The following is a 20,386-nucleotide window of genomic DNA, read 5'->3' on the forward strand; positions in this document are numbered from 1 at the left end:
GTAGGATACGAAAGTACTAAGAAATGAGAAGATACGCCTGAAGCTCTTTGACGCTATAGCTACTGCGATAAGAAATAGCAGAGTAGGCAGTGCAGTTGAAGAGACTATTACAGAAGCTGGAAGAAAAAACATATTTACAAAGAAGGTAAGTGTGAAGAAACCATGGGTAACAGAAGAAATACTTCAGTTAATAGACGAAAGACGGAATTAAAAAAACGTTCAGAGAAGTTCCGAAATACAGAAATACTAGTCACTCAGGTATGAAATAAATCGGAAGTGCAGGGAAGCTAGGGCGAAATGTGTACTTGAAAAACGTGAAGAAATCGAAAAAGAAATGACTGTCGAAAGGACGAATACAGAAAAGTCAAAAGAACCTTCGGTAAAATTAAAAGCAATGGTGACAACATTAATAATGCAATGCGAATTCCAGCGTGAAATGCGGAGCAAGTAGGTGGAAAGAGTATACCTAAAGCCTATATGATGGGGAAGACTTTGATGGAAGAAACAAGAATCGATATAGAAGAGACAGGGGATGCAGAATCAAAATGACAATTTATAAGAGTTTAGGAAGACTTAAGATCAAATAAGGCAGAGTGGATAGATAATAATCCATCAGAAGTTTTGAAATCGCCTAGGGAAGTGGCAATAAAACGACTATTCACATTGGTTTATAGAATGTATGAGTCCTGCGATATATCATCTGACTTTCGGAAAAACATCATCCACACAATGATGCCGAAGATGACAAGAGCTGACAAGTGTGAGAATTATCGCACAATCAGCTTAACAACTAATGCTTCCAAGCTGCTGACAAGAATAACATACAGAAGACTCGAAAAGAAAATTGACGGTGTGTTCGACAACGATCAGTTTGGCTTTAGGTATGATAAAGGCACCAGAGACAATTCTGAGGTTTCCAAGAGGAAACTGTTAGAGTGGAAGACCAAGAACGAAGTTTACGGATTAAAAAGGGTGGAAGACATGGATGTAGTCTTTCGCCCCTAGTGTTCCATCTATACATAGAGGAAGCAATGACTTAAATAAAAGAAAAGTTCAAGAGTGGAATTAAAATTCAAGATGAATGGATATCAAGGATAAGATTCGTTGATGACGTTGCTGTTCTAAGTGAAATTGAAGAAGAATTACAGGATCTGCTGAACCGAATGGACAGGCAAATGTGTACAGAGTGTAGATTGACAGGATATCGAAGAAAGACAAATCTAATGCGAAGTAGCAGAAATGAGAAAAGCGAGACAGGATTGTGATCACGAAGTAAATGAAGTTAGGGACTTCAGCTATCTAGGCAGCGAAACAACCCACGACGAATGGAGCAAGGAGGGCATGAAAAGCAGACTACCACTGGCAAAAAGGGCGTTCCTGGCCACGAGAAGTCTCCCAATATTAAACAGAGACCTTAATTTGAGGAAGAAACTACTGAAAATGTACGTTTAGAGCTCAGCAATGTACACTAGTGAAACATGGACTGTCGGTAAACCAGAACAGAAGGGAATCGAAGCATTTGAGATGTGGTGCTACAGAAAAATGTTGAGAATTAGGTGGATTGACCGGGTAAGGAATGAGAAGGTTTTCCATAGAACCGATGAGAAAAGTAATATGTGAAAAACATTGGCGACAAGAAGAGACAGGATGGGATGACACTTGTTAAGCCAAAACGGGAAATTTTCCATAGTACTAGAGGGGGCTGTAGAGGGTAAAAACTGTAGAAGAAGCCAGAGATTGGAATATATCCAGCAAATAACTGACTAGGTCGGTTGCAAGTGCTACTCTGAGATGAAGAGTTTGGCACAGGAGAAGAATTTGTGGCGGGCCGCACGAAATCAGTCAGAAGACTGACAACGGAAAAAGAATAACCAGTGCGACCCCCAGAATGCTGAACACAAGAGAGCAAACGTGCATGCATTGTGTTGTATGCATTGTGTTCCTTAGGTGCCAGATGTCAGTTTGTGGGATGAAGTTCCATGCGTGTTGCACTTGGTCCCGCAGTACGGGGACTGTTGATTAATCCTGTTTGTGGTTGACGCTGGAGTTGTCGTCCGATGATGTCCGATATGCGCTCGATTGAAGACAGATCTGGCGTTCGAGCAGGCTATAAAATATGTTGACTCTCTGTAGAGTATGTTTTTGCTACAACGGTATGTGGGCGAGAGTTATCCTGTTGGAAAACACCTCCTGTAATGCTGTTCATGAATGATAGCACAGCAGGTCGAAGCATCAGACAGACGTACAAATATGCAGTCAGGGTGCGTGGAATAACCACGGGGAGTACTCTTGCTGTCATACGAAATCACACCTCAGACCACACCTCTAGGAGTAGGTCAAGCGGGTCTATCACGCTGACATGTTGGGTGCAGGTCTCCTACCAGCCTCCTCCTGACCAACACACGGCCATCACTGGCACCAAGGCAGATCCGGCTTTCATTAGAAAACACAACAGATCTCCACGCTTCTATCCAATGAGTTCTCGCTTGGCACTACTGAAGTGGCAAAAGGCGGTGTTTTGGCATCAGTGGAACGCACGCTACAGGGCGTCTGGTTCGGAGATGTCCTTGAAATAACAGATTTGTAACAGTTCGTTGTGTCATTGTTGTGTCAACTGCTGCTCAAATTGCCGCTACAAATGTAGTACGATGCGCCAACGCCAGACTACGAAAAAGATGGTTTTGCCACTGTAGTGCCACGTAGTCGTCCGGAGCATAGTCTTGTGATCTTAGACTAAAGGCCATTAAAACTGCTATACCACGAAGATGACGTGCTACGGACGCGAAATTTAACCGACAGGAAGAAGATGCTGTGATATGCAAATGATTAGCTTTTCAGAGCATTCACAAAAGGTTGGCGCCGGTGGCGACACCTACAACGTGCTGACATGAGGAAAGTTTCCAACCGATTTCTCATACACAAACGGCAGTTGACCGGCGTTGCTTGGTGAAACGTTGTTGTGATGCCTCGTGTAAGGAGGAGAAATGCGTGCCATTACGTTTACGACTTCGATAAAGGTCGGATTGTAGCCTGTCGCGATTGCGGTTTATCGTATCGCAACATTGTTGCTCGCGTTGGTCGAGATCCAATGACTGTTAGCAGAATATGGAATCGGTGGGTTCAGGAGGGTAATACGGAACGCCGTGCTGGATCCCAACGGCCTCGTATCACTAGCAGTCGAGATGACAGGCATCTTATCCGCATGGCTGTAACGGATCGTGCAGCCACGTCTCGATCCCTGAGTCAACAGATGGGGACGTTTGCAAGACAACAACCATCTGCACGAACAGTTCGACGACGTTTGCAGCAGCATGGACTATCAGATCGGAGACCATGGCTGCAGTTATCCTTGACGCTGCATCACAGACAGGAACGCCTTCAATGGTGTACTCAACGGCGTATCTGGGTACACGTATGACAAAACGTCATTTTTTTGGGTGAATCCAGGTTCTGTTTACAGCATCGTAATGGTCGCATCCGTGTTTGGCGACATCGCGGTGAACGCACATTGGAAGCGTGTATTCGTCATCGCCATACTGGCGTATCACCCAGCATGATGGTATGGAGTGCCATTGGTTACACGTCTCGGTCACCCCTTGTTCGCATTGACACTTTGAACAGTGGACGTTACATTTCAGATATGTTACGACCCGTGGCTCTACCCTTCATTCGATCCCTGCGAAACCCTACATTTCAGCAGGATAATGCACGTCCGCATGTTACAAGTCCTGTACGGGCCTTTCTGGATACAGAAAATGTTCGACTGCTGCCCTGGCCAGCACATTCTCCTGATCTCTTACCAACTGAAAACGCTGGTCAATGGTGGCCGGGCAACTGGCTCGTCACAATACGCCAGTCACTACTCTTGATGAACTGTGGTATCGTGTTGAAGCTGCATGGGCAGCTGTACCTGTACACACCATCCAAGCTCTGTTTGACTCAATGCCCAGGCGTATCAAGACCGTTATTACGACCAGAGCTGGTTGTTCTGGGTACTGATTTCTCAGGATCTATGCACCCAAATTGCGTGAAAATGTAATCACATGTCAGTTCTAGTATAATATATTTGTCGAATGAATGCCCGTTTATCATCTGCATTTCTTCTTGGTGTAGCAATTTTAATTGTCAGTAGTGTACATGTTTATGAACACCGTTCCAGCTGTCGTCTATGGTGGCTACTTTCCTGCCAAGTCTTTCTGCAGTATCGCAGAAGAAACATCCAGCTTCTTATAGCCGTATTACACGACCTCGTTCAAACTCTGTGAGGTGTAGACAATGTCGTCTTTGTTGATTTAAAGGCATTTTGGACTAACAGCAATTCCCCACGTCCAATCTCAAAGGTACCTAACGCTAACGACCGTTACAGCATGTATTTAAAACAAACCTGATTTGCATCTTCATAGTGGCGCTATTAGCGACACTCTTATGCGACTGGCACGAAATTTGAATAGACATCGTCTCTCAACTGTAGGAACACGCCTACCAACTTTCGTTTCGGTGGCACAACGTCTTACTTGGTGTTGCATGTTTTTCCATCAGTGTACTTGTCAGGACAAGTGTCCAGTCGAGAATTTTTCGCCTAACTTTTTTCTGCGTGGTGCATAAAGCTATATTATTCCTGGTTGCTTCAGGTTTTCTTTTAACACACCGATTCATTTTATTGTTTCAGTTTTAACTTCACGGAGACTTTTATTCAAGAAACCGTCAAATTAATTTGGTTGAGTCCTTTTTTTTCTAATTTGTCCTTAGAATTTTAGCCTGCATTTTTCATATCCGAATAAATATTGATACACTTTTCAATTTATGTATTTGTTCTTGGCCTGTAAGAACCATCTTTAGTATAATTTAGACCTAAAGTTTTCCTGATAACTTTTCTCTTTCTCTTTCGGATTTCTTCAATATCAATCTTTCTGTTTAAAATGAGTGTTACAGGCGCCATTAAGAAACATATTGTTTGATGAGTCTTTTATAGGGACCCAGCTTCGTGTATTTTGAAATGAAAGTTTTGTTATAGATATTTTTTGAATCTCGAAAGCTATTTCTATTTTGTAACAGCGAATTTCGTAACCAGTGTTTTGCAGACCAGTTTTCTGTATGAGGAAGCCTATCGATTTTCCCTTATTTAGTTTTTAGAATTTTGGGAGCCGATTTGTTACTACACATGTGTATTGTTTTTTTCTTTTTTACGAGTCAAATGTTATTTGGAGCCGCAGTATTTATACTGTTTCTTAAAGAATGTCTATTTGTTTTTGTGTTGTTTGAAAGTCATGTTTCATTAATTTACTTAAGTACCCTTTTAGACGACTGTATAATCTAAATGCATCATAAAAAAGGAAAGTTCCCTTTTACTAATAAATTAATGGTCGTGGCATGTTACTGTGCGACACTGTCTTGACCATCAACTGTGTACTTACGCTGTGATAAGTTCCATCAAAATTGATGACAGTAGTGTCAGTGGATGAGTCTTTTACTACATACGTTTTGTTGCGCTCCAACGGCAGACAACATCGGCGGATCTTCAGCGATGCTTAACAGACTCATGCTTTTGTCGGAATGAGTAAAAATTTCATTCATCATGCTGTATGGTTTCGTAAGAACTTTTCGGAAGACACTCGCATACTTACACGTCAGATCGGCCTCAGTGATCAGGCCAGCGTTGTTGATTAAGATGTCGACGCCGGACAGGTTATTTTTGATCCACTTGAATGCTGCCACAACGCTGCTCTCGTTTGCGACATCGCCCTGAATAGCGTGCAGTTTACCAGGAGCGTCCTTCAGCGCGAGTGCCTGTAAGAAAAGAAGCAAACAGCGGATGAAGCGCTGTGACTCACAGGACTCTAGCAGAGCCAGGGCCGCAAGGAAAAGTAGTGTGCACGGTTCATAGTATGAAAGCAGTAATTATTAAATGTCGTATGCATTCTTTTAGCTAATACTTGAAGTGAGTACTTTAGCGTGAAACTACTTAAACGCTTCTTACGATATGTCATACTTGAACTACGCTCTGTTTTCACCACTAAATATGTCTAAAGGGTAATGCATAGTAGCCGATACTGTAAAAAATAAAATTAATTAGAAGAATAATTGCTCAATATAATAAAAAGACCTCTACCTGACATAGTCCAAATACCTTCACTACACTTAGTGTTACGTGTAATAACGTAATTTGTCACAAGTTGAAATCAGGCTTTCCTGTCTATCACAAAGATTTTAAAAAAAAGACTTACTTCGCTAACAGCTCAACTAACTTCTCTGCACAGTGTGCCGTGCAATCATTAGAATTCACAAACATCCACACAGTGAAAGTCAAAATCAATAGAGAAAATAACGAGTTTCCATCTCTTTCCACTTAGGACCCTGACACACTGAGTAACGAAAGGAAAACAGTGGTCAGGTAACTACTTCTGTTTACAGATGTTTACATTTCCTGTCAGCAGGAAAAGCTATTTGCAGTCGAAGAAAACTTCATACAGGTTGCCCCCTTATCGCAATGATGACAATAGTTCGTGGCGAAGGAGCAATAACAAAATGTTAAGCAATAAATACAACTGCAATAGCGAGAAAGGAATGCTTCAATGAGCCACTGACTGGATGAAACCCAAAAGATCAGTGACAAAGGTTGTACGAAGGTAGAAATGTGTGGTAAAAATTACAACAGCGGTTGTGAAAACACAGCGGAGGAAATAAGGGAACTCTGTTATCCATCAAGTAAAAGAAAACCATGGCACGGGGCACATAAGGAGCAGATTGCTGCGTGAGAAAGGGTTTCTGTTACAAAACATGCTTTCTTGCATCGAATGTACAGGTTGAACTGACAAAGAAGTTATTAATACTGTACGATGAGAGCACAGTACTGCATAATAAAACTGAGATCATGGGGAAAAATCCAGAGGAAAAGATAGTGGTAATATTTTAAATACAGCATCACTGACAGGAGTTAAAAATGAAGAGCACAGGTGATGTAATAAGTGAACACGTAGGGGAAAGAATTCACTTGCAAAGGGAATCTAACACATTCGAATGACACGTTTTAAAATTCGGAGTTGTACCTCCCCTACCATCCATGAAAGTCAATTGTCTATGAATCTCCACATTGGTGCCGGCCGGAGTGGCCATGCGGTTCTAGGCGCTGCAGTCTGGAGCCGCGTGACCGCTACAGTCGCAGGTTCGAATCCTGCCTCGGGCATGGGTGTGTGTGATGTCCTTAGGTTAGTTAGGCTTAAGTAGTTCTCAGTTCTAGGGGACTGATGACCACAGCAGTTAAGTCCCATAGTGCTCAGAGCCATTTGAACCATTTTTTTTTCTCCGCATTGGTGTACAGTGCCACTTTGCACTATATCAGCACAGATCGCTGCAGAAACAATACCACATTACCGTCAATAATGGCCATCAGAGTGACAGGTCATAACTAAGTTATTATTTGTCATAAATCCAAATTTTTTTGGAAACAATACGTCATATTCTGTACTGACGGAGCCATGTTTCCCAAAGTAGAAGTTGCTGTTTTATTCGTCCTTCCTTTATTCGTTATCAAAGTATTAACGTAGAGTTTCAGTGGAGTGATTAAAGCACGGGCAGATGGAATAGTGTACAGACTTAACATGGGCAACATCTAGGAACACTACTTCATTTTCGGTGCATCCACATTGCAGTACTCCAACATTAAAGACCACAGTTAACACATATGAAATGTGATAACAAAAGAAATATGAATTTAGTAATGAAAACTTTGACACGCATATAAAAGGATGTATTGTAGTGCAGAAAATTGGTTGTTGGCAACGGAGTGAAGACGGGTGGTGAAAGCCACTATTAAACGCTTAACATGGATGTTGCTACTATGTGTGATAGCGTTGACGAAGACGGTAGTCCATATGTTCAAATGTTCAAATGTGTGTGAAATCTTATGGGACGTAACTGCTAAGGTCATCAGTCCCTAAGCTTACTCAGTACTTAACCTAAATTATCCTAAGGACAAACACACACACCCATGCCCGAGGAAGGACTCGAACCTCCGCCGGGACCAGCCGCACAGTCCATGACTGCAGCGCCTGAGACCGCTCGGCTAATCCCCCGCGGCGGTAGTCCATAAAAAAGGAGTCTGGTCACTGCTGCACACGCGTTTCTTTCTTATGTTCTCGTCTTTAATAAACATGTTCTCATCTGCTGCAAATGATTATGCTGTCTGTATTATAATACTGGTTGCTTCCATGCATTAGCGAGCGAAGTCTACTATAATATGCCTTCTTTGAAGGCACTCACATTATGCTATCGAGGTCTGAAGTCGTCCGGAAGAACAGCTCAAGCCGCTTCGACAGCCCACACTTGATAGTTTGATCCATTGTCCTTATCTGTGTCAAACTACGCTCTTACAGACTCGTTTAAAGTCTTCAGTTTTGGTGTTACGTATCCTTGGAGGGACCTACATCCTGCCTTTAGCGCAACAAGACACCTAAAATCACTCCCTAGTTAGATTTCGAAAGAAAACAGCTATCTCGGCCCATTAGTTTGCTAAAGAAATTGTAACTGCGGTTATTGTAGTCCTCATGTTGTCCAGTGTTCGCTCATCACTTCTCCATAGTACACTTGTCGTGGTATTTATGGGGCTGAAAGTGCTTATTCACGTTGCCTTGTGATTCCTTTTGCTGCTGGAGGTCTCATTTCGGGACTTCTCTTTCAGCTTCATTAGTCTCACAATCACTATTCCTCACCAAAGTGCCTGTATGAATTTTTGCGCTTTCAATTGTGCATATTATGTGCATGAAAACAACTCATCCTCTACTCCATTTCTCTCTCCCAGTGAGTAAATGCAACACACCTTTTCACTTATCAGTTGCCAACGCCCACACGATTCATTGGCTTCCACTCACCAACAGCTGCCGTTGTAAGTGCGCTGCACTACCAAACACACTAACAGCCTCTCTCTCACTGTGTACAGAGATACAAAAGAGCGAGGCTAGTACTTGTACTTGCAGATGGCGTTATCACATGCACACGCACTTTTACAGGTCAGTGACATTAATAGCTGAAGTCATTCAAATTTTTCTAAACGGAGAGAATTCGTAGGACGTAAAAGTAACTTCAGGTGTATCCCGAGGGATTGTTAAAGGACAGTTAATTTCCAGAATATCTATATGCGACGTAGTGGAAATCGTCAGAAGTTCCATGAGGTTTTTTCGCGCATGATTGCGTTATGTACAAAGAAGGCGAATAGCTAGAAAAGCGTGGAGAAATACAGGGAGGCGTGCAGTGGATCGACACTTGGCGCAGGAGTCGGAAGTTTATCCTCAACATACACAAATGCAACATACTGAGCATAAACACACGGAAAGACCCATAATTGTATGATCGCACGATTTCAAAACGAACCCTGGAAGCAGTCAAGTTCATTAAATAATATGTGCCAGTGCGCGTCAGCTTTGATTTAAAGAGGAACACCCACATAAAGCCAACTTCAGGTAAGGCATATGATAGGCTGAGATATACCGAAAGGTGTACTCCACGCACAAAGAATGTAGCCTGTATTGTTGAGAAGAACGATGTAATGTTCCTTCAGACATGCATGCATGTTCTTAGTAACACAGGCACTGTAAATTCATATTTTTTCGCCAGCATCAGATAGCGACATTCAATTAAAATATCCTCCCCTGTATAGGAATTACATAATGTGTGTATGAGTATAGACTGTGACGCAGGAAGGACGACATATAGAAATTTTGGTCTAGCTATGAGTCGTGCACGGATAGCCAAAGTGGATAAGGTGACCACTCGTGCAGAGTAGGAAACCCATGTCCGTGTGCCGATCCACCAAAATTTTCACTGTCATAATTGCCTTATACAGCTGATGGTTGTTCATATTCGGAACTGCGAATACATTTCATGTAAGTATCTGTACCAAATAGGACTGATAGAGGAAATGAGGAAGGTCCAAAGAAGAGCAGCACTTTGTCCACTGGTTCATTTAGTAAACGTGAAGGTGTCAGGAGGATGCTCAGCCCACTAGTGACAGATGCTGCAAGCGAAGTGTATGCATCAAGGTGTGTTTTATTATTAAAAATCCGACAGTGTACGTTAGTAGGAGTACCAACTGTCACATTGCTTCTCCCTCAATATATTCGTTTAAAAACTCTGAAACTAAAATTCAAGAGATGCGGGCTCACAAGGAGGCTTAAGAACTATCTTCTTCACTCACCCCACTCGCGACTGGAACAGGAAAGGGGTATCGTCCGCCAAACAAAATAGGGTCGCTCAGGGAGTATACGAGGTTTGTGAGAAAAGTAATGAGACTGACAACAGTGCGTGCAATCTGCCAACACCGTGTTGTTCTACTTGTGTAGAGCAGTGTGTTCATCCTTTGCACTTGTACACACAGTCCGCATTTCAGCTTCCTACAGCCATCGTGTGATTTTTGTGTTTTGCGTTTTTTTTGTGTGCGTTTCGAAAATTGAACAACGGAATTTATGGTAACGATATGCCATCAAGTTCTATGTTAAACTTGGGGAATTTGCGAAGAGTTGAAATAGGCTTGAAGGGAACATTCTTTATCAAAAGCACAAGTTCTTCACTGGCACAAACCTTTTTTGAAAGTCCGAGAACACGTTGAAGATGAACCTCGCTCAGGGAGACCTTCACTTTCAAAAACCGACGAATACGTGTGTGCTCTTGTGAGATGAGACCGATGTTTAACAGTAAAAATGACAGGTGACCTGTTAAACACTTTAACCACACATCAAATTTTGATCAAAGATTTGCATTTGCGAAAGGCTTTTGCCAAAAAGGTACTGAGAAACCTCACAACTGAGCAGGACAGTCAAAGAAATGTGTTTGCTAATCTTGAAAAGTCTGCAATGACCACGAATGATTCAGTCATTTGATCACAGCTGATGAGTCCTAGATTTTTTAGTACAGTCCTGAGACAAAGTGGCAAACTGAGGAGTGGTACACTGAGACATCTGCTCGACCGAAAGCTCAAATGAGCAGATAAAAGATCAAAACAGTGCTTATTTGCTTCTTTGTCAGTAGGGGTATCGGGCATAAGGAATTTGTTCCTCCAGGACAAACTGTCAACCAAGCGTTTTACGAAGATGTCCTTGAAAGGCGCTAGAAAACGGTCAATCGAGTGAGACTGGACACCGCAGACAAGTGAATGCTGTATCATGACAATGTCCCATGGCACACGACCACTTCCATGACGGAATTTTCGATTTCAAAAAGCATGCCTGCTGTTCCACAGCCCCCCTGTTCAACTGATCTGAGTCCTTGTGTCTTTTTTCTTCTCCCAGATTTGAAAAATATCTTCAAAGGACGTCATTTTGGGAGGATGAAAACAATGTGACCAACATGTTAATGGCTCTACCACTGGAAGCTTCTCAGTGCTGCAAGCAAGAATGAGAACTACTACTCCACCGGTATGTAGCTGCCAAAGGGAACCATTTTGAAGGTAACAATATTGTCGTTTGAAATAAAAATTTTGGTAGACAAAAAAATCAGTCTCAATACTTTTCTCTACCTCGTAGATGTATCTGTAGGTCAGTGGGACAAGTGCTGTGGTATTCTGGAACAGCTGGCTTGGAACTGGAAGGACTACGACGAGAAAATTGCACATGAAACGAGAAGGAGCATATGCAGAACAAAGGAATGGCGATTTTGCGTGTAATACGTAAGAAAGGCCCAATGAGTGTCACCTAGTAGTTGAAAGAGAGAGAGTACAGAAAGAAATGGACTGAGTGGTTGGGTTACGGGAGGTGTGTTTTCTGGGAAACGCCCACCTTGACCCTGTCGACCCTCCTTGCCAGGCCGACGACGGTGAGGCCGTGTCTGAGCAGCGCCTGTGTGATGGCGGCGCCAATGCCGGAGCTGGCGCCAGTCACCAGCGCAACGCGGCCTGCGTACGTCTCAATGCCCATGCCTGCTGCTGTTGGCTGCCCTGATGCGACTGACTACCAAGGCCGGCCCCACTCCCTTTATATAGACGCGATCTCCGAATTCGGGGAAAAGTGCTGCGTCACCATCATTCCCCTCCACAGCGACAACTCGAGCTCCACCCGGATACACCTTGACTGATAAGGAAGGTGGAGATCCGCACACTCCCCCTGGCACTACCTTATCGCCATTTACTTTGTCATCTCACTAATCTGTCGGATGATAGTCAAACAAATAGCAAGTTCACGAACTAGCTGTGAAATACACGGTTTTGAACGTCAATAAAGTCCAAAAATTTAAATATCTCTGAGAAATGATTCAAACGACTGGAATGACAAAGGAGCAAACAGTTAAGTCTGCATTAACGTTGCTTTTTTTTAGTCATCAGTCTTCTGACTGGTTTTATGCACCCTGCAACGAATTTCGCCGCTGTAGCTCTTTTCGTAGAGTCTGCAGAGAACTCCAATCTCTACCTTATCAGTCAACCTAATTTTCAACATTCTTCTGAGCATCATACTTCAACGCTTTGATCTTCTTCTGTTCCAGTTTTCCCACAGTCCATCATTCACTGCCATAGAATGCTGTGATCCAAACGTACATTCTTAGAAATTTCTTCCTCAAATGAAGGCCTGTGTTTCATACTATTAGATTTATTTTGGCCGGGAAAGCCCTCTTCGCTAGTTTTGTTCTGCTTTTTATATCCTCCTCGCTTCGTCTGTCATGAGCTAATTTGCTTCAAAGGTGGGAGAATTTCTTAACTTCGTTTAATTCTTGATCACTAGTTCTGATGTTAAGCTTCTTGCTCTCCCCATTTCTGCTACTTCTCGTTGCTTCTGCCTTTCTTCGGTTTATTCTAAGTCCATATCCCATACGCATTACACCGTTCATTCCATTCAACAGATCCCTAAATTCTTATTTGCCTTCACTTAGCATAACAATATCATCAGTGAATCTTATCATTTATATCCTTACACCCTGAATTTTAATGCCACTCTTCAAAATGTCTTTTATTTCTGTTGTGGGTCTTCGATATATAGATTGAACAACAGGGGTGAATGACAGCGTCCCTTTCTTACACCCTTTTTAATTGCAGTATTTCGTTCTTTGTCAACCAGTGTCATTGTCCCTTCTTGGTTCTTGTACATATTGAGTATCACCCAACGTTCTTACACCTGTTTTTTTTTTTCAAACGTTCGAACATCTTGCACCACTTTACTTTGTCGAACGCTTTTTCCAGGTCGAAAAATCTTTCACTCTTGAAGTCACTACAGAGAGCTACGTCAGAACTGCATCACCTTCCCTATAGCCAAATTAATCCTCGTATAAAACACCCTCTTCTTTTCCATTCTTCTGCATGTTGTCCTTGTCAGCATCTTGGATTATGAGATGTTAAGCAGACTGTGCGATAGACTTCACACTTTCCTGTTCTAGCTGTTGCCAGAACTGTGTGTATGATACTTTCCCAAAAGTCTGATGCTAAGTCGCCTGTCGCAGATTCCACCCAGCAACCTGAATAGTCGTTTGGATGCCACTATCCGCTGTGATTTTAGAAATTCCGATGAAAAGTTATCTATCCATTCTGCTTTATTTGATCTCAAGTCTTCCATAGCTCTTTGAAATTCTAACTAATACTGGATCCCTATCTCTTCCATATCAACTCCAACTGCGCTTTCCAACACGTCATCACACAATTTCTCTCCCTCAAGTAGGCCTTCAATGTACTCTTGCTAGACTATCTGCTCTCTGTTTCGTGATTAACAGTTGGATTCCCATTGCACTCTTAATATTACCACTCTTCCTTTTGGTTTGTTTTGACTTTTCTATCTTTTCTGGATTTCTAAAGCAGTACTTTCGGCGATCGTTTCTTTCTCAATTTTTTCGCACTATTTCTGTAGCCGTTTCACCTTGGCTTATCTACAGTTCCTATTTATTCCATTCATATGTAATTTGTGTTTCTGTTTTCTTATTTAGTCCCGAACGTTTTCATACTTTCTTCTTTCGTCGATAAACTGAAGTATTTCTTGTGCTACCCAAGGTTTCTTCGCAGTTATCTTCCTTCTACCAATGTTTGTCTGTGCAACATCTCTGATTGCCCTTTTTAGACAAATCCACTCTTCTTCAACTGAACTGCTTACCATGGTTTTTCATATCCCACTTGCTTCCACACTGGTTCATCCAGACGACTCTCTCAAATTTCAATTTATCCTTCATCATTACTAAATTGACATCTGATTCGATAACTGCTCCTGGGTACGCCTTAAAATCCAATATCTGACTACATTTTTACTTATCTTGTTCATGAATCAAAGCTTCGAAACATTACTATGTTTTCAAATTATTTCCTTATCCGTTACAACATTTTACCACAGTATGTCATAGGAACAAATTTCGTGTTATTCTTTATTGTCGTCTGTGATACAATATGTCTGCATTGTTCTTTTACGCTTTATCTGATTATACTGTCGCATTATTTGGCTTTCCATGTACCCATCCGCTAAGACTGTTTGTTTCACTAAGCCTAGCTGTTTGCGTATTTCTCGGCTGTCTAAGGACAAGTGAACAAGACTGTACATCACAGAAGTGAAAAAAGCTCTGCAGTTTTACACTCAGTGACAAGATGTGGTACCGATAATATTATCAGCACACGTAGGTGCCCTACATAAATGCGAAGCAGTCTGTTGTTAATTTTAGTGCTCGTCAAAACCAGTGGGCTATCCTAATTATTTTTCTCTAATTAATTAGGAAAGCTAATTTTGGGATGCGTGAAACAGAACGCTTGTACGAAATCAACGATGTTTGCGTTGCGTTTTAGCATTACTGGGAGATCACCTACGTAGCGAGTGCAGCAAATGATCTTTAAAGTTTTGAAATGTGTTGAACCTCGTATTTAGGTCATCAGTAAAAAATGTCAGCCAGTATGTCAGCCAGATTATTCCCCTCGCAAGGTCTTGCTCCTGGCAGTATACTTATTATTATGATTATTATTGTTATTTCTTTCTTGTCTCAGACGTTATGTCTGGTTAAAAATGGAAGGTGACGCAGACCTTGATCAAGTGTGACTTCCTTTTAACTGTACGGTATATGTTACATTGCATTTAGGAACTTTCGGGTAATTGAATAAGTGTCAATAATTACAGATTTCTGTAGTTGTATGTATAAGTTTGGATGTAGCTGTATTGCATTGATGTACTGGTGGATATTGTGTGGTATGACTCCTGTAGTTGATAGTATAATTGGTATAATGTCAACTTTATCCTGATGCCACTTGTCCTTGACTTCCTCAGCCAGTTGGATGTATTTTTCAATTTTTTCTCCTGTTTTCTTTTGTATATTTGTTGTATTGGGTATGGATATTTCGATTAGTTGTGTTAATTTGTTCTTTTTATTGGTGAGTATGATGTCAGGTTTGTTATGTGGTGTTGTTTTATCTGTTATAATGGTTCTGTTCCAGTATAATTTGTATTCATCGTTCTCCAGTACTTTTTGTGGTGCATACTTGTACGTGGGAACATGTTGTTTTATAAGTTTTTGTTGTAAGGCAAGCTGTTGATGTATTATTTTTGCTACATTGTCATGTCTTCTGGGGTATTCTGTATTTGCTAGTATTGTATATCCACTTGTGATGTGATCTACTGTTTCTATTTGTTGTTTGCAAAGTCTGCATTTATCTGATGTGGTATTGGGATCTTTAATAATATGCTTGCTGTAATATCTGGTGTTTATTGTTTGATCCTGTATTGCAATCATGAATCCTTCCGTCTCACTGTATATATTGTCTTTTCTTAGCCATGTGTTGGATGCATCTTGATCGATGTGTGGCTGTGTTAGACGATACGGGTGCTTGCCATGTAGTGTTTTCTTTTTCCGATTTACTTTCTTCGTATCTGTTGATGTTATGTGATCTAAAGGGTTGTGGAAGTGGTTATGAAATTGCAGTGGTGTAGCCGATGTATTTATATGAGTGATTGCTTTGTGTATTTTGCTAGTTTCTGCTCGTTCTATAAAGAATTTTCTTAAATTGTCTACCTGTCCATAATGTAGGTTTTCAGTTGCTGAATGCATGTGATGTATTCTATATTTGTGGCATTGTGATCGTGTAAGTGTATTGAGTGCTTCTAGGTCTGTGTTACTCCATTTCACTACTCCAAATGAGTAGGTCAATATTGGTATAGCATAAGTATTTATAGCTTTTGTCTTGTTTCTTGCTGTCAATTCTGTTTTCAGTATTTTTGTTAGTCTTTGTCTATATTTTTCTTTTAGTTCTTCTTTAATATTTGTATTATCTATTCCTATTTTTTTGTCTGTATCCTAGATATTTATAGGCATCTGTTTTTTCCATCGCTTCTATGCAGTCGCTGTGGTTATCCAATACGTAATCTTCTTGTTTAGTGTGTTTTCCCTTGACTATGCTAATTTTCTTACATTTGTCTGTTCCAAAAGCCATATTTATATCATTGCTGAATACTTCTGTTATTTTTAGTAATTGGTTGAGTTGTTGATTTGTTGCTGCCAGTAGTTTTAGATCATCCATGTATAGCAGATGTGTGATTTTGTGTGGCTATGTTCCAGTAATATTGTATCAATAATTTGTATTATTTAGCATGTTGGATAGTGGGTTCAGAGCAAGGCAGAACCAGAAAGAACTTAATGAGTCTCCTTGGTATATTCCACGCTTAATCTGTATTGCCTGTGATGTGATATTATTTGAATTTGTTTGGATATTAAGTGTGGTTTTTCAATTTTTCATTACTATGTTTAGGAACTGTATCAATTTAGGATCTACTTTGTATATTTCCATTATTTGTAGTAACCATGAGTGGGGTACACTATCAAAAGCTTTTTGGTAATCAATGTATGCATAGTGTAGCGACCTTTGTTTAGTTTTAGCTTGATATGTCACCTCTGCATCTATTATCAGTTGCTCTTTACATCCTCGTGCTCCTTTGCAACAGCCTTTTTGTTCTTCATTTATAATTTTGTTCTGTGTTGTATGTGTCATTAATTTCTGTGTAATGACTGAAGTTAATATTTTGTATATTGTTAGTAGGCATGTTATGGGGCGATATTTAGCTGGGTTTGCAGTGTCTGCTTGATCTTTTGGTTTCAGATAAGTTATTCCATGTGTAAATGTATCAGGGAATGTGTATGGGTATGCAATGTAACTGTTAAATAATTTGGTTAGATGTGAATGTGTTGAGGTGAACTTCTTTATCCAGAAATTTGCTATTTTATCTTTTCCAGGGGCTTTCCAATTGTGAGTAGAATTAATTGCTTGGGTGACTTCATGTTGCAAAATTATCACTTCAGGCATTTGTGATATCATCTTGTACATATCTGTTCATGCTTGTATCCACTGTGCATGCCTGTTATGTTGTACCGGGTTTGACCATATGTTGCTCCAGAAGTGTTCCATGTCTGTTATGTTTGGTGGATTGTCTATTTTAATGTGTGTGTTATCTATTGTCTGGTAAAATTTCTTTTGGTTTGTGTTGAATGTTTGGTTTTGTTTCCTTCTATTTTCACTTTTTTTGTATCTTCTAAGTCGTTTGGCCAATGCTTGTAATTTCTGCTTCTTTTCATCTAATTGCTCTATCACTTCTTGTTGTGAGATTTTACCTAACCTTTTTCGTTTTTTTTCTGACATTTCATTTCTTATAAATTGTGTTAGCCGTCCGATGTCTTTTCTCAGTTTTTCTATTCTGATCTGTAGCCTGTGTTGCCTTGCTGGTTTTGTGGGTTTCTTCTGTGTGTTGGTTGGTTCTGATCTCTGCCTAGTGTGTATATTTAGTGTAGTGAGTGCTCCTATATAAACCAGTAGTTGTAACTCTTCCATAGTTGTGTTTTCATTTATTTTGTTGTGTATGATTGTGTTGATAGTTTTTATTGTTGTTTCGACTTGTGGGTTATTTGGCGGTCTATGCAAGAATGGTCTAATGTCTGTATTTGTGTCTTTGTATTCTATATATGTCAGCTGAAATTTTTCTTCTATATCTAACATGTGTGTCACTTCGTGTTCTATTTGTGCTTGTTCTGGTGGCTGTCTTAAGATTTCGTTTTCCTCTGACTGTTTAATTGATGCGTGTTGTTCTTTGTTTGTTTGCTCTGGGATGTTTGAGTCCATTACTGTATTTTCTTCTTCTTCTGATTGCACATTATTTTGTTCCAGTATTTGTTGTACTTGTTGTTTGATGTTTTCTAATTCTGACTGGGGTATCCTGTTATTTTTGATTATTACACGGATCTGATCAGCTAGTCGTTGTTCTGTTAAAAAATTTAATTCTGGGTATCTGGTAATAAATGTTGTGTATACTTGTGATCTGTATCCAGTTGTGTTGGTTCCTAGGTTTGTTGCTTGGTAATAACAGAACATGAGGTGTCGATTAACTTCATCTGACCATCTCATCCTCTGTCTTTGTTTTCCTTCTAGGGTGGTTGCAGGAAGCATATCCTGCAAAACACCTCTATTTGGATTTGAATCATTTTCCAGTTGGCTAGCAGTGTCGTTACCATTGTGGGCGGGCATAGGGTTCAAGCGTCGTCCCCGACCATGACGGTGCTTGTCCGAGGCTTCTTTAGTTCTGTCCTGAACCAACTAATCACACTAAAAGGGGGGTTAGCCCTATTAGTGGTTTGTTCTTTTCGTCGCCTTTTACGACTGGCAGAACATACCGGAGGCCTATTCTCTTCCCGGGCCTCCAAGGGAATTATTATTATTATTATATGCGATCAGACCGTGTTGGATATCGCAAAGCTTCTTCATTCTTTTTCCTTTTTTTCCATATTGCTCTCATTTTTTTCTGCAGGGGCTCTCTTCCTTTCCTGTGTCCATTTTGTTCCTGCTTTCTTCGGAGCTTCGTTCCCTGACTTAACTTCCCATGTGTCAACTGTCTGCTTAAATACGTTTCTGTCCAAAATATCTGAATAGTTTATCTGAGCTCTTTGTAGATCCTTTTTTTTTAGAAGCCTAAAGATGCGCGAGTAAAATTTTAATCACCTTTTTCTAATATCTACTGCAAGATTGTACAATTTCTCAGTTGTTTGATGAGATTATAGTCTACAGCCCTCTTCTGTTTTATTTGGCCCTAGTGTCTTCAGTTTCTCAGTTGTTTCAAGAGATTGTAATCTATAGCCTTCTTCCAGTTGCTTTGACCCTAGTATCTTTCTGATGATTTTACGTTCTTCCTTTCATAAGTTTTCTAGGTCACCTTTTATGTGGACTGTCAGGGATTCACTGCCATACATGGCTTCAGGTTTTAATACTGTATTATAGTGCCTCATTTGAGTGTTTTTGGACAAGCATTTTTTATTGTACACCTTGTAATTCCTGCTATAGGCTCTCTTTAGTTTTTGGAGGCGAATGTTTTGTGCTTTTTTTCTCGTTCTGTTGGTTCAAGGACTTCACCTAAGTATTTAAAATATGGAACTTTATTGATATAACCGTATTTTGTAGTCAAGTTTTGGGTGTCAGTTTTTGTGGCGATGAACTCAGACTTTAGGAAAGACATTTGCAGAGCAACTTTCTCTGTAAATTCTTTAAGGGTTTCAACTTGTTCGATTTCTGTTATCTCATCATCCGCTAAGTAAAGATAAGTCGTCAGCAAAAGCTAAATATAAAATTCTTATGTCATCCTTGACTTGCCCCATCTGCATACGTTTCCAGCAGTTTTTATTCTTCAATTTCTTTTCCCATTCGCGGATGACCTTGTCCAGTACAAAGCTGAATAGGAGAGGAGACAGACCATCACCTTGTCGGACGCCAGTTTTGACCAGAAAGGGCTCGGATATTTCAGCCATGAGTTTCATGTTGTAGGGAGTATCAGTCAATGTTTCTTTAATGAGGTTAAGGGTTTTTGGATGTAACCGTTGTTCTTCAACGATATCAAAAAGTGCTTGTCAGCCACTTGTATGGCTTTTTAAAGTCAACAAACGTGCAAATTATTGGTTTCCGACTGCTTTGGATTTTAGCATGGATTTTGTTCTGTGCAGGATCTACTGGGGCGAAATCCAACTAGGTATACAACTGTTTTTATTTCCAGATGCTCTTGTGCTCTTTGAAGAAGACAGGCTGATAGAACTTTGTATGCAGTCCGAAGTAAGACTATGCCTCTATAATTATTCACATCACTTTTGTCTGATACGTAACTAAGACCAAAACATTCATTAAATGTATAATCTGTTTTCAATGTCGTATTCAATACCTGACTGACCTCTGACTACTGCAGAGTCTTTCGCATTAAGTGAGTGGATTAAGCTGTTATTCCTGTAGCTGCTTAACAAACGAAAACATTCTGTTTCACTATACATTATGAAATAACTTCTAGAGGTACACAAACGTATTTTATGTTTCCTTGTTTTTCCTTTATTTGCGCCCTATAATTAAACGCAAAGCTAAAATTGCTTCTCGACTGTCCCTACTTTCCTTAAACCAAGCTGGTCTCCTCCTAATCTACTTTGGTTTTACCTTCCA

General features: G+C 40.5%; 1 protein-coding gene across 1 annotated transcript in view; it reads right to left on the reverse strand.

Annotated features, from left to right (window-relative positions):
- Positions 1-11,916, reverse strand: part of LOC124777784 (dehydrogenase/reductase SDR family member 11-like) — a 34,911-nt gene extending 22,995 nt beyond the window's left edge. Inside the window, exons 1-2 of the mRNA XM_047253295.1 lie at positions 11,766-11,916; positions 5,625-5,787 (exon numbers count right to left, since the gene is read on the reverse strand). Coding sequence (XP_047109251.1) covers positions 5,625-5,787; positions 11,766-11,903 — 301 coding nt within the window. The 5' untranslated portion in view covers positions 11,904-11,916. The remainder of the gene's footprint in view (positions 1-5,624; positions 5,788-11,765) is intronic.
- Between the last annotated feature and the right edge of the window lie 8,470 nt (positions 11,917-20,386).

The sequence above is a fragment of the Schistocerca piceifrons genome, chromosome 2 (assembly GCF_021461385.2).
Source record: "Schistocerca piceifrons isolate TAMUIC-IGC-003096 chromosome 2, iqSchPice1.1, whole genome shotgun sequence".
NCBI classification, from domain to species: domain Eukaryota; kingdom Metazoa; phylum Arthropoda; class Insecta; order Orthoptera; family Acrididae; genus Schistocerca; species Schistocerca piceifrons.